A 12,236-nucleotide genomic window follows, 5' to 3' on the forward strand; every position below is an offset into this window, starting at 1 on the left:
AACCATCTAATTTCACAAATCCAAACTTTCTTTGGAACTTGACCAAAATATAGGTTCGAACCTATTTTAATTCAGTTAAATGATATGCCCGACCTTACAATCTGGAGACTTTAGGTAATGTATCCTAATAAGTTAACCGTCTAATTTCACAAATTCAAACTTTCTTTGGAATTTGACCAAAATATAGGTTCCAACCTATTTTAATTCAGTTAAATGATATGCCCGACCTTACAATCTGGAGACTTTAGATAATGTATTTTAATAAGTTAACCATCTAATTTCACAAATCCAAACTTTCTTTGGAACTTGTCCAAAATATAGGTTACAACCTATTTTAATTCAGTTAAATGATATGCCCGACCTTACAATCTGGAGACTTTAGATAATGTATTGGAAGTGTGCATCTAAAGAAAAGATTCTAAATGAGACTTTCGACAACGCTCTGGAGCAATATAACTGGAAAATAATGGAAAAGGAGGATGTCCGGTTTCAATAGACCACTCTTGCTCTCCGCTGACAGCGAAACCAGAGCTTGTGCTAATGCTAAGTTGCATCATCTACTGTAAATAATTCCTGCCTCTCTACCTTTCATTGATTAAGTGGAATGAAGTCACTTGCGTTTCCTGGACTCGGCAGGCTTGTCAGCTGCAACATCCTCATCCTCAGAGGTACTTTCTAACACCTCGTCTGGGACATCATTTGGCACATTATGCTTGGTGATGTAATCCTTCAGTATAGTCATGCTCTCTTCTTTCATAGCAGAAAGTTGTGTGGAGAGCAACCCCTTAGCCACATTGACATGGAACGATTCTGATCCAAGGTGCAACTTAACCTTCACCGGGAATTTAGGAGCAGACACAGCATTCTGGTTCTCCATATGGGTTCCTGCACAAGTAATTTTTTCCAGCTTAAATAATCAATAACTAAGCAGTTGAAAACCCATCGAGGATTACCTAACTGTAAACATGAAAGACGAGCTGAATGATCTTATAGCAAGTAGGAAGATCTAAGATATTGAAGTAACATAACCAAGAAAGTTTTTTTCTCTCAAATTGGAACTGCACATACAAATGCACATTGCATGTACATGTGGATGTTTCTTTTCACTCAAGATAATGCCCACCAGTCATGATGAGGCTGAAATCTATTGGTTAAGCAAGAAAGAAAAGATTCTCTTACTGTTAGAATACATAATAAGGAAACAAGATATATCAAATTGAGATACAAAGGCAAAAATTTACAACAGATCTCAGGGTGAAATATCTTGGTGGGTTTTATTGAGGTGACTAGGAATTCTGCAAGAGAAGCAGCAAACTAACCTTTCCATGTTAAAGTTGACTTCCACTTACACATATCCAGAGAAAAACATTTTTTGCTGTGCATTAATATTCAAAGTAAAGCATCCTGAAGCATCTGTAGATTGTTGAATTTAAAGCTTTGGGAATGACGCTGGATGACAACAAATCCATTGTGAATGCCAAGAATTTCAATATTGATTAGGCAAAACCCGTTCATAAACTGATTGAGTAACAAAAGATCAAAGAGCATATGACAAGTCTCATGAAGAAAACAAGCAGTGTCTGTTACAGGAACAACGACATTATCACATCTGCATCATAGGTGCCCTTTTCACAGGCCTACACTTTCAGCAAGCTGGACGGACTGTTCCAAATGTGTGACTCCATCATCAAGACTACAAACTCTGGATGCATGCACAAACATGCGCCCACTACTTGTGGCAAAACATCACAAATGTCAAATATTACGAATCTTCCTTATGGCAACTAAATCTGTGCCTGATTGCCCTTTGCCTGCTTCATAGATTTGCAATTGTTATTATTTCATCTACATTAGTGTAAGTTCTCTAGTTAAGGTTGAATTTTTAAGAATTTTTTTTCTTTACTCAATTATATATCAAAAATCACAATTCCTATTTCTTTAATGCAGTAGCAACTACCACGAATGTGCTGCATGGTATCCGGGCCTAGAAAAATGCACTTCTTGGCTACAATTTAAAGTAAGCGGAGTTGTCCAGTCTCATCCACAAACTTAGTTAATGCGGCATACCGGCGTGATCATACCCAAAAGATTAGCACGGACAAAATTTTCTGGAATTAAGAACCTAACAATAAGTTTTTTATCATATACTTTACAATTTGGCGATTGGTCTACTCTTCTTCTCGTTCATCCGTCAAAAGAATGGAACTCCAACAACATGACAGGGAAAGCCAACATTGGACGAAATTATAGTTGGTTCATTGACCCTCTTTTTCCTTCCTTTTCACCACGAAAAAGAAGACAACATGGCTATTGTCTTCCACTGCGAAGCTTCATAAACCAAATTCCCATGCCCCCAAACAAAATAAATAAACAGGTGTTCTGTTCATCCATTTATCCAGAAAACGGCAATAGTTTGGGATTTGGTCTCGTCATCAATGATTCCACAGTCCCCGCTAGTCCTTCTACCTATGAAGTGCAAGTAAACCTTTACTCAGGGCGCACAGGAACTCATCCAGAAAACGGGCAAGTTATCTCGCACTGAATCTCCGCTTCACTACGGTATCTGTAAAAATTGGAGATTATGCCACAAGCTTATAGACCAAAGGGAATTCACCAAGAGAGTCAAGGCTCTTATATGGTCATCATATACAAAACAGAAGGAAAAAGTAATACGACTAAAGCACCGGGCTCCCACAATAGAAAATAAGAAAGACCGACTGTTCTCGTTAGACAGAAAGTAGATATAGCCCACTCTCCTGCCAAAATGAGGAAACTGAGAATGAGAAGAAGAGAAGAAAGAAAAGTACCTCTCCAGCAAGATGGGGGTTCCTTGGAGACTCGAGATTGGGAACCACCAACTAGGGAGCGGGGAAGACAGTAGAAAGCAAACCTAAACGCTTCTTGTCGCGAACACCCACTAGGCGAGGGAGTAAACTTACAAATAAAGTCTAACAGGCCAGATTGCCCTTGGCCCTTTAAATAAATTCATGAACCGGAAAAAGAAAAGGCGTTACGGGGAACATGCACCATGCAGATTGGTAGATACGACGTATCAGTAAGCAAATTAACTCACCGATACGGCTGCGATACCCTTTTTTACAACCGAGTCTTGTCAATATTTGTCTTATGTTGACAAATATTTAGATCCTTTTTTCTGTACCTGTTCAGGCTCAGCTCAGCTGGTCTGGTCAAATTAACGTTTAATTTACCTTCGACCTAAAACCAGGCCATATATCATCTCTCTAAGGTTTTAGCGGGTTTAGACAAATAAATGGTACATCCTTTAACTTTGGTGTTGTGCTTGCCACTGGAAGCAGTCCAAAGGAATAAAATATCAGAACTTGATATCGGCCATGGGATTTGATCTCAAACTCATTGAGTGTGAGCCGCCTTACCATCCAGTTGCGATACACCCCCTGGTCTAGTAAATTAATTCAGTTTCGGCTCGATAGACAAGCTTCTATAAAAAATCTTTGATACAATAGATAATGGCTAAATTTTCTAGTTTTGCCAATGCATAGGTCTGGGATTGAATCTTAACCATATGGACTCAATCCCACAAAGTTTGGCATTACCGAGTATAACTTACTTCGTAAACAAGAGATGATATCCGGTTAGGTCATCTACTAAACCAACTGCGGAAAATGGACCGGCATACGGTTAGACTCACACAAGCATTTCCAATATGCTCATAAAAGTGATTGTTCATCAGCAAAATGCAGCATTTTTACAAATTTGTAGTGGAACATGATGCATTCCTGCCCTTAAATCTTTAAAACAAGCATTAGCCAATGACGTTTGGATGACTGGCTAATACTGACGTGCATGAAATTCCACCCATTCGTAAACGGGAAAGTGATTTCTCAAAGCATTACCCTAAAGCCTAAGTTAGAAGTATATCCACCATGTGCCAACAATAGAACTTAATGCAAGGGGTCCAACAATAGAACTTAATGCAAGGGGTTCAGCGCAGCTGTTGAGCCAGCGGCTGTCATGAAACCAATTCTTGGTTTGATTTCTATGGGCATCAACCTTCTAGACAAGCCGATGTAGGCACAGATGCCTCGGAGTTGTACGCCTTCATGTGAGCAACAAAGTCTCTCAGCTCGAGTACAGTTTTCCTCACTCACAACCAGAAAACAAACAAGCGCGTCATCTACCCCTAGAAAAGTTAGAAAAAGGCTTTAAAGATAATTCGAGGTGTGTCTCCATTAACAGAAGGGACTGACCCCACTTTTGGTCAACAGAAGGGAAGTAAGCAAGCACGCAGGCTACCTCGCAACACCGCTAATATCAAAGCGTCAAAACTGCTGTTGACGTATGTATATTCAACAAATTCTGAAGATACTTGGTCAGACACTAGCATCGAACAATTACTTCATTGAATCTTCAAGTAAAAGACGCCTTTATTTAAGATGATTACAGAAAAGTTGCATAATTGACAAAGTATAACATCCTCAATCTTGCTCATCACTTCAGTTCCTATTCCTTTTCTTTCTCTCACATATCTGAATATGTCAACGCCCCAAAGTTGTCGCATGTTTCTTGATGCCTTGCCCTCCTCGTGATTCAAGATGACCAACATTTTGTGCTATCACATGCCATCAAAATGATTTCCAGGAGACAACCTGAAATAACAAAAGATTGATCGTCCTCACGAGAAAGGAAATTTTAAATAGTTCCCCGTTAGAGTAAATGAATATGATTCTTACTGAATGTCCAATCCTGTTTTACTCAGCAAGCTTTTGGGAATCGAGCCAGTTAAGTTGTTGTTCTGTAAGAACCTGTGAAGAACAGGAACACGTTTAACATTACAGGATGGAAAAGGTACATTATTTCTTTGGATGGACAATTACCATTTCATAACACAGAGAGAAATAAAACCACACAATTAGGAGGAGTAAAGTTTTCAATCTACACATCAATATCTCTTTGGGATAAAGATGTCCTTTCCTGGGACGAAATTTCACATCAACAGTTATAGACAAAATTTAAGCAACCGCATCTCAACTTCAATTTGATCAAACACTGGTTTAGCCAAAGAATCTATGCATTTTAGCAGTTCATCATACTGGTCAGACTGTGACATCTCCCTCATAAACAACATGAGTCATAGTTTCAAGCACTAGATATGATTCTTATGGAACCAACACCACTAATGCTCCAATGCTGCTAAGGGGATACAAGTTGGAACTGTCAAATGGTAGGGGACGTGCTCCAAGCTTAATAAACTTTGGATGGGGGAAAAAATTGGTATTTGTTAGTTGTGAGTAAAATGAGGCGCTTATGGAGAGAGGACCTTTTCCAGTGAATACAATTGACAATGGAAAACAGATATCTGGCCCTGTTGCAAGAGATCAGCATGACAAGCCATGCCAGAAAATGCTGTCAACAAGAAAACAGAAAACATGTTGCTTGTTGTAATTGAAAGTAAGCGTGTACATGTGGTCGACTATAAATGGACATCAGGAAAACATACCCAGACAACAGAAAAGCCACCTCAGAAAGATAAATGTGGTTTTTTCTAATTATTGAACTTGCAAATTTTAACATGTTATGCCAAAGGCAAAGTAGTACATTCAAAGGCAGGATTGAATTTGAGAGTTAAAGAGTTTGTTAGTCATGGAAAGAAAGGTTCAAGGCATTGTCTATAAAGATTAAGAAGAACACTCTCAAGGCTATGAAACTGATTGGGTCCACTCTAGAAATGAAGCAGAAACCAAATTAAAAGTAGAACTGGCACAAAGTCGGTTACAATCAAGAACAGGTAAGCTCATGAAGCAAGAGCCAAGGTAGACAGCTTTTGCAGAAATAAAAAGTGTCTTCGATTTGAAGGTTGACACGGTCATCATTTACTCATCCAGTTAAATATCGCATTGGACTATCCTGATTTTTACGGGCTACACTTGTGAATCTGACATGAATCTCAATTAGAGTTATGTGGAAAATGAAGTTGAAGCTGACTTACAGCTCACTGAGGTTCACCAAATCACCAACTGAGCTAGGGATCTGACCATCAAACTGGTTGTTCTCCAAATGCCTAATGATAAGATTTTGTTAAGTGAAAAACAGATAGAAAAGGAAAAAGGAGCAGCCACAAAAATAAGTACTTACAGGGAAACCAATTCTTTCAAGGAACTTATTTCTGGAATGGGTCCTGAGAGCTTATTATTCCCAAGTAATCTGTAGTAGTTCACGAATCAAAATTTATTCACAAATTTAATGCAAATAAAAGAAATTAATTTAAATTCTTGTATCATACTACAGAGACAGAAAACTTAGTCCAAGAGGTTGTCTATGTCAAAGCTTCACCATGAGCTAGATGACCCTATTTAAGGACTCTTGACTCATAAGAAGAATTTGGCGACCAGAGTTGGGAAGTCCTTTAAAATTTCTAGAGCTTCATTACCTATGTTGCTCTGCTCTTAGATGGATTCACTTACATGTGATTTAATGCAGTCAGATCAGCAATTTTGGAAGATAAGGATCCAGAAATGCCAAAGTTAGTCAAATTCCTGAATAAATCACAGACAGTAATTTCTGGTTTCAATTTACTGTGGAAGCAAAGATCAAACAGTTGAAAGTTGAATGTGTCTTCATCAGAACTCACAGAGAGATCACACGGACAATGTCTCCCTCAGTACAAGAGACTCCTGTCCAAGAATTTCCATGGGGTAAACAAGGATCCCCACTCCAGTCAAACGGTGGATTGTCTAAAGCTCTTGCCAACTCTTGCATCGCAACAACTGTATCAATCCATGACAAAGAAAAACATATGAATAAAGAACTTAAATTCTTATGTTCTTAAGAGAATGTCTAGCTGGAATAGGTACTGTCCAATCTATGAACATGAATGAAGACATTGATTCAGTGGTCCCATCAACCTTTCAAAAAATTTTACCTACAAATACTATTATGCCAACATGTCATATGCGAGCTAAACACAGTAAACAATGCCATAGCAATTTGGAAGCAAAGATGCAGCAGAAATTGAGAGGTTGAGAACACACCATCTCTTGTGACAGTTCTTCCCCCAATAACCTTATCTGGAGTACTTCTCCAGCATTGATAACTGGCCCAAAAGTTGATTCAGGAGTAGGAGTCAGTTTGATCTGAGTTAACCCCGACAGTGACCAATTGTTTGCATAAACAACTAAACCAGAGGTGGAAACATTGAGATTTGTGTAAAAGTTCTTGTCGTTGATACTGATGCTGAAACTCCTCCAGTGGTTTGGTGCTGGCGCCCTGTTGTCCTGGAAATATAGAGCGATGTAGTAGTTGGATGATGGCAAGTATGCTTCTGGCCACTGAAGGTGCAGAATATCACTTGATTGCTTTGTTGCTAATGCAGTCTCAAAGGCCAGCGCAGGTGGCTTATTCCAGAAGTCCATCACTGAAGCATTGGATTTGGAAGTGACTGCTGGATGGCTGTCTGTGAATGGCACCCAGTATCGGTTGAAAGGATCATCTGGAAAGCTAGTTTGCAAGCCTGTATTGTGAGTCACTAAGAAGAACAATGATCACAAGCATGATAAATTAAAAGGTTCCTACTGTGATAACTGTAGCATAGATCCAGTACAGGTTTCTTATTTCTATGGGCAATAAAGACGTAAATTTCATCATCAGAATTTACTTGGTGAAAGAGAGTTATGTCGGGAACACACTTTAACATATTTCCTTTAAGAAATACACATGTAGGGAAATCATGAGACGTCAACACAAAAGATGTAAATATGATGCAATAAATACAAATGTTATGATCACAAGTAATATTCTTAAAATAGGTGATATCTTGCAGATTATATGTGTGATCATGTCAGATTCTGAAGATCTCGTGATAAATTCCTGGAGCATTAAAAAGGTAGCCAATGATTGTATTCCGCCTTGTATGATTAGTGAAAAATGAAAATACAAAGTTTCGCAGTCAAGGCAGCCCTTTAAGTAAACCAACATGCTGACGCTTAAGGGTGCTGGTGAAGTTTTCTTCCAGCAGGAATTGGTTTTTTTACTGGTCACGTTTTGCTCTTCAAATTTAGAAATTCAAACTCGTTAAGGCAAAAAGTTTATGGCGTTTCTTGTCCTTTTTGCATATGAAATGTGCATTTTTAGTCAAATAAGCAAGTAGGAATCATGCAAAATAAGAAGACTGAAGATGTTGGTATTCAACATTTTTTAACCGCTTTCAAATTTTCTTGTGCTTTTCTCCAGAATTTAAAAATTACATGAAAACACAGAGAATCTGCAAAGGTGAAACATTAGACAGAGTCCTCGAAATGTGAACATACATTTCAATGAGCAAGAAAGAATAAAATTCGAAACTTGTTTCTCTGTGAAGTGTAAACTAGAGGAACATTAAGACTCGGATATTTCAGGTCTCAAGTTCTAAAATATTCAACGCCAGAATCTAGTCATTCAACCTGAAAGGAAATTACCTCACTATATTCCCGCTGTGACCAAAATTATGACGGGCAACAGTTGTAAGTGCATACTTAGAGAAATCCGTGGAATTGTACAAGGAAGTCTCTAAATACCCCACTTCCAAAGCGGAAATGAATGGACTAGAGACTGTCTGATCATTCCTTGCAAGACACACACTCATTGTCTTTCCAGTGGCGGCAATAATTATCTCATAGAAGGTTGAAAGGCCTCGTGAGTAATCCACAGTCGTGTTCACGACACTCCATCTTGTGCCATCAATGATCTGATCGAAAACTGGTGGGCGTCCTCGGCCATCAAAATTGCCATAGTAATATGTGGTTCTCACTAGATACTTTCCTCCTCTAACCACAGGAAGCAAGTAACAGTACTTTCTTGCAGATGTATCAGGGAAGAATCGCAGAGACTTGAGAGTGGGCAGCAGACCTGGTGCGTCAAATGTAGTTTTGTTCCCTGTATTGATAAAACCATCATCTGGCGCCCACGTTATCTCGCCCACTTTTGTTTCCTCTGACGCCCCACAGTCTATGAGGAAGCCTGCACATCATGGAGAATACACGCTGATGGATGTTACGCTGAATTTGGTTAATTTCTCAATATAACAGAGCGTGGTATCATGATACGCGCGAAGGTAGTGCGGTCACAAAGATCAACCTTATTCCTAATACTTTTCCCTGTTCGATGAGTGATAAAAGTTGAAAATGCAAGTTGATGAAATTGGTCTTCTTATTATCAACGTTAACTAATCATCCCTCATACAGTCATGAATTGCAGGGAAGTTTTGTAAAGAAACGATGTTGATGTGGCAACTTACATTGTCTATTTTTTTGTCTTGTACTACGAGTTGGTAAGCAGAAAATACAACAAAAGGAAGACTACATAAACATCAAAGAGAAGATGAAGATTTTGCTTTTTTCCCTTTCATGGCTCTGACGGTCGTGGTTTTTGCTACTACCATAATCAGTTTTCATCCTCCATCAAAACAATGATCTTCATTTCAAAATAAAGTTCTGATTAAGCAATAGAGAAAATTTTGGTGGTAGTTGCAGAACGTTCACCTATGGGAGCTGGAACTGCGCCGAGGAGTGGAAGAGTGATAAGGGGCCATAAGACAGAGAAAAAGAAGAAGAGGCGGGGGGGCCTCATGGAAGGAACACGGATCGTGGGACACCAGGCAGGGATGAGGAAGGGAGGCCAGCGTTTGTTGTTTTGCCTCCAAATTCGACGCCGGAGCAGGCATCCATCTAAAGAAGAGGGAAGCGCCAAAGTGAGAAGAGATGAAGGCGGTGAGCTTCCTTTCCCTGGCAGAGCCTGGCTTCTGTGGCTGTCCCAAGGTTCAAGACTAGGAAGACGTATGGTCACAAGCTTCAATTTTCGGTTTTGTTAAAATATAGTAACGAAGACCGGATCCACGCACTGGTTGCTGCAGAGTTTTTCGCTGTTGGAATTTAGGATGTCAACAATGTGCCAAATGAATCAAAAATAGATGTCAAGCCAGTCCTTTCTTATTATGGCTAAAGCGCTTTTTAAGTCTCCGACGGGAATCTTGCACGTTTGTACCGTAATTACAGGACCGTTAGTTAAGTTCTTCAACAAAAATATATCAAGAACAGAGTTTTATATATATATATATATGAAATCTTTTCTTACACCACCAAGTTATCGACATAAGAGGATTACGACGGGCATGAGCCTCTCGAATTGTAAATGGGAGGCGACAGTGCCTTCTATTTACATTTCTTGAAATGAGGAGGTCTGCCACCACACCCCCCTCCCCCCCGGCCTCTTCAGCGTCAGGAACAACGGAAACGCAACGAATCCATGGGGGACGTCGGGCGGCGGGAGATGTCTCCCCCTTTCAAAAACTGATTTGCCATAGAAGAGCAAACTAGCAACGGATCGCCGGAGCGGTGGAGGGGAGGCCACAACCTCCCCGCCCCTTGGCCTGCTGTTTTTTTTTTTTAATACAAACGAATGGACGCTTTACAAGAAGGATACTCTTAATAAGGGGGAACACTCTTTTTATATATATATATATATATATATATATATATATATATATATATATATATATATATATATATATATATATATATACTATGAGAAGACCGTAGATTTTAACAAGATGGTATGGTGAATGTTAAATTGAAAAAAATGAAACCCATTTGTATTTTTGGTAGACTAAAATGCCCCTTGAAAAAAGGGGCAAATGAATTTCCTTCATGGTGACGTCTTATCTATTTTTAAAATCAATGATACAGATAATATTCGTCAAGTTTTGTTTACAAGGGTTCCGGTATATATATATACACGATCAACCAGATTAATTGATGATTTACAAAATATCATATTGTGTTAGTTTTTTGTAAGATCTTTTTGTTGTCATTTTTCAAAAAAGTAATTTTACACGCGACAAGTAACAACCCTTTAAAGCATGGAAACGGGTAGATCAGATTTCTCATAATCAGTTGACATAATTTTGGTGTTTACTCTCTCTCTCTCTCTCTCTTTGAATTACTTCTTTTAATTTGTAAAAATCAACATATCATGGTTGTCATGCATTTGTAAACTTTTATATATGTCTAAAATACATGGTCTAATTGTTTGTAAATAATGTACCTCGCTACAACTCAAGTTGTTTTGATATGATATGGTGGCATAAAGACTTACTGATGCTCATTTTGCTTTCAACTGATATGGATGCATTGTCAGCTATTTCTTTCAACTACAGATTGTTTACAAGGCTCCTTACGCTCTGTCATTATCATTCTTATTATTGTTGTTCTTATTATTATCATTATTGTGAATAAACTTAGATGAGTCTTAACCACTAACTGTACAACGGCCATTTAGGTTGAAAAGTTGGCTTCTTTTCTGCACAAGAAAGAAAGAGCGTCTGCATTTCAGATCGGCTGATATTTTAAGTGGGATTCAAAAACAAATTCGTTCTTCGTGGAACCAATCACTTCCTGTCTCATACAACACTGCATGAACCTTCGAACACAACTTACTCTTTCTCGAATCGTGCATAAATTTCGTCTCATTTTGAAAATCCATGAACAAGCCCTGCATGCCACCAATGTTAAACAAATTGCAGACGATATCTCATTGCAGACGACATCTCGTTATTGTGAGGCAGACCACTTTTATGGTTCCCCAGAAACAGTGGAGAAGAACAAGATCCCAAAGTAACGATCCAGTTCAGAAAAATATGCAGCAAACGGGAAACTGGTGGAATAAATTATCACTGGGATGCAGATTCCACGGTTTGTTGGCTTAGGAAGATGGTCCATACAATTTGAGCAGAGACACATCTTGAATGAAGCAGTCTGAAGTTCAGTTAAGACCTAAGTATAGAGGAGGAGTCCTTGCCGTTACTTTCATGAAACAGAAGGATGGACAAGTCCAAGCCTGCCCAACTTCAAGCAAAATAACGATCGAGAATCCTGGTTTTGGAGAAGAAGGAGAACAAAATGAAAATGATGAGTCGATGACCTTGATTCCTCTTGGAGGGGTGCATGCTCGAGCAACAGATATGATGTTGATGGTGCACCAGTTGAAATGAAGAAGAAAAAGGACGACGACTGTCTGTCAGTAGTGGCATAATGTCATTAGAGTGAAAGAGACAACGAGCCACAAGCGGATTTGATTCAAAAGGTCCGCCAAACATTGGATTCGGCATGTTAGACAATTATTAACGACAATGAACAGCCAGCAGATAGTGGACTTCAAAGGAATTGGGCACAAGAAAGAAGGCAAAATAAATAAAGAACTGCGGGTTGACAACTTGAATTTTAAAG

At 38.9% G+C, this 12,236-nt stretch overlaps 1 protein-coding gene and 1 pseudogene across 1 annotated transcript; both read right to left on the minus strand.

Moving 5' to 3' along the window:
• Positions 1 to 278: 278 nt before the first annotated feature.
• On the minus strand, positions 279 to 2,933 carry LOC116260951 (uncharacterized). Its single transcript, XM_031639498.2, has 2 exons — positions 2,808 to 2,933; positions 279 to 885 (listed from the first exon to the last, which is right to left on the minus strand). Exon 2 carries the CDS (start codon positions 875 to 877, stop codon positions 611 to 613), a length of 267 nt encoding a protein of 88 aa, XP_031495358.1. The 5' UTR covers positions 878 to 885; positions 2,808 to 2,933; the 3' UTR covers positions 279 to 610.
• Positions 2,934 to 4,377: 1,444 nt separating this feature from the next.
• Positions 4,378 to 9,955, minus strand: LOC116260003 (putative leucine-rich repeat receptor-like serine/threonine-protein kinase At2g14440; annotated as a pseudogene).
• Between the last annotated feature and the right edge of the window lie 2,281 nt (positions 9,956 to 12,236).

This window comes from Nymphaea colorata, chromosome 9 (genome assembly GCF_008831285.2).
Source record: "Nymphaea colorata isolate Beijing-Zhang1983 chromosome 9, ASM883128v2, whole genome shotgun sequence".
NCBI lineage: Eukaryota > Viridiplantae > Streptophyta > Magnoliopsida > Nymphaeales > Nymphaeaceae > Nymphaea > Nymphaea colorata.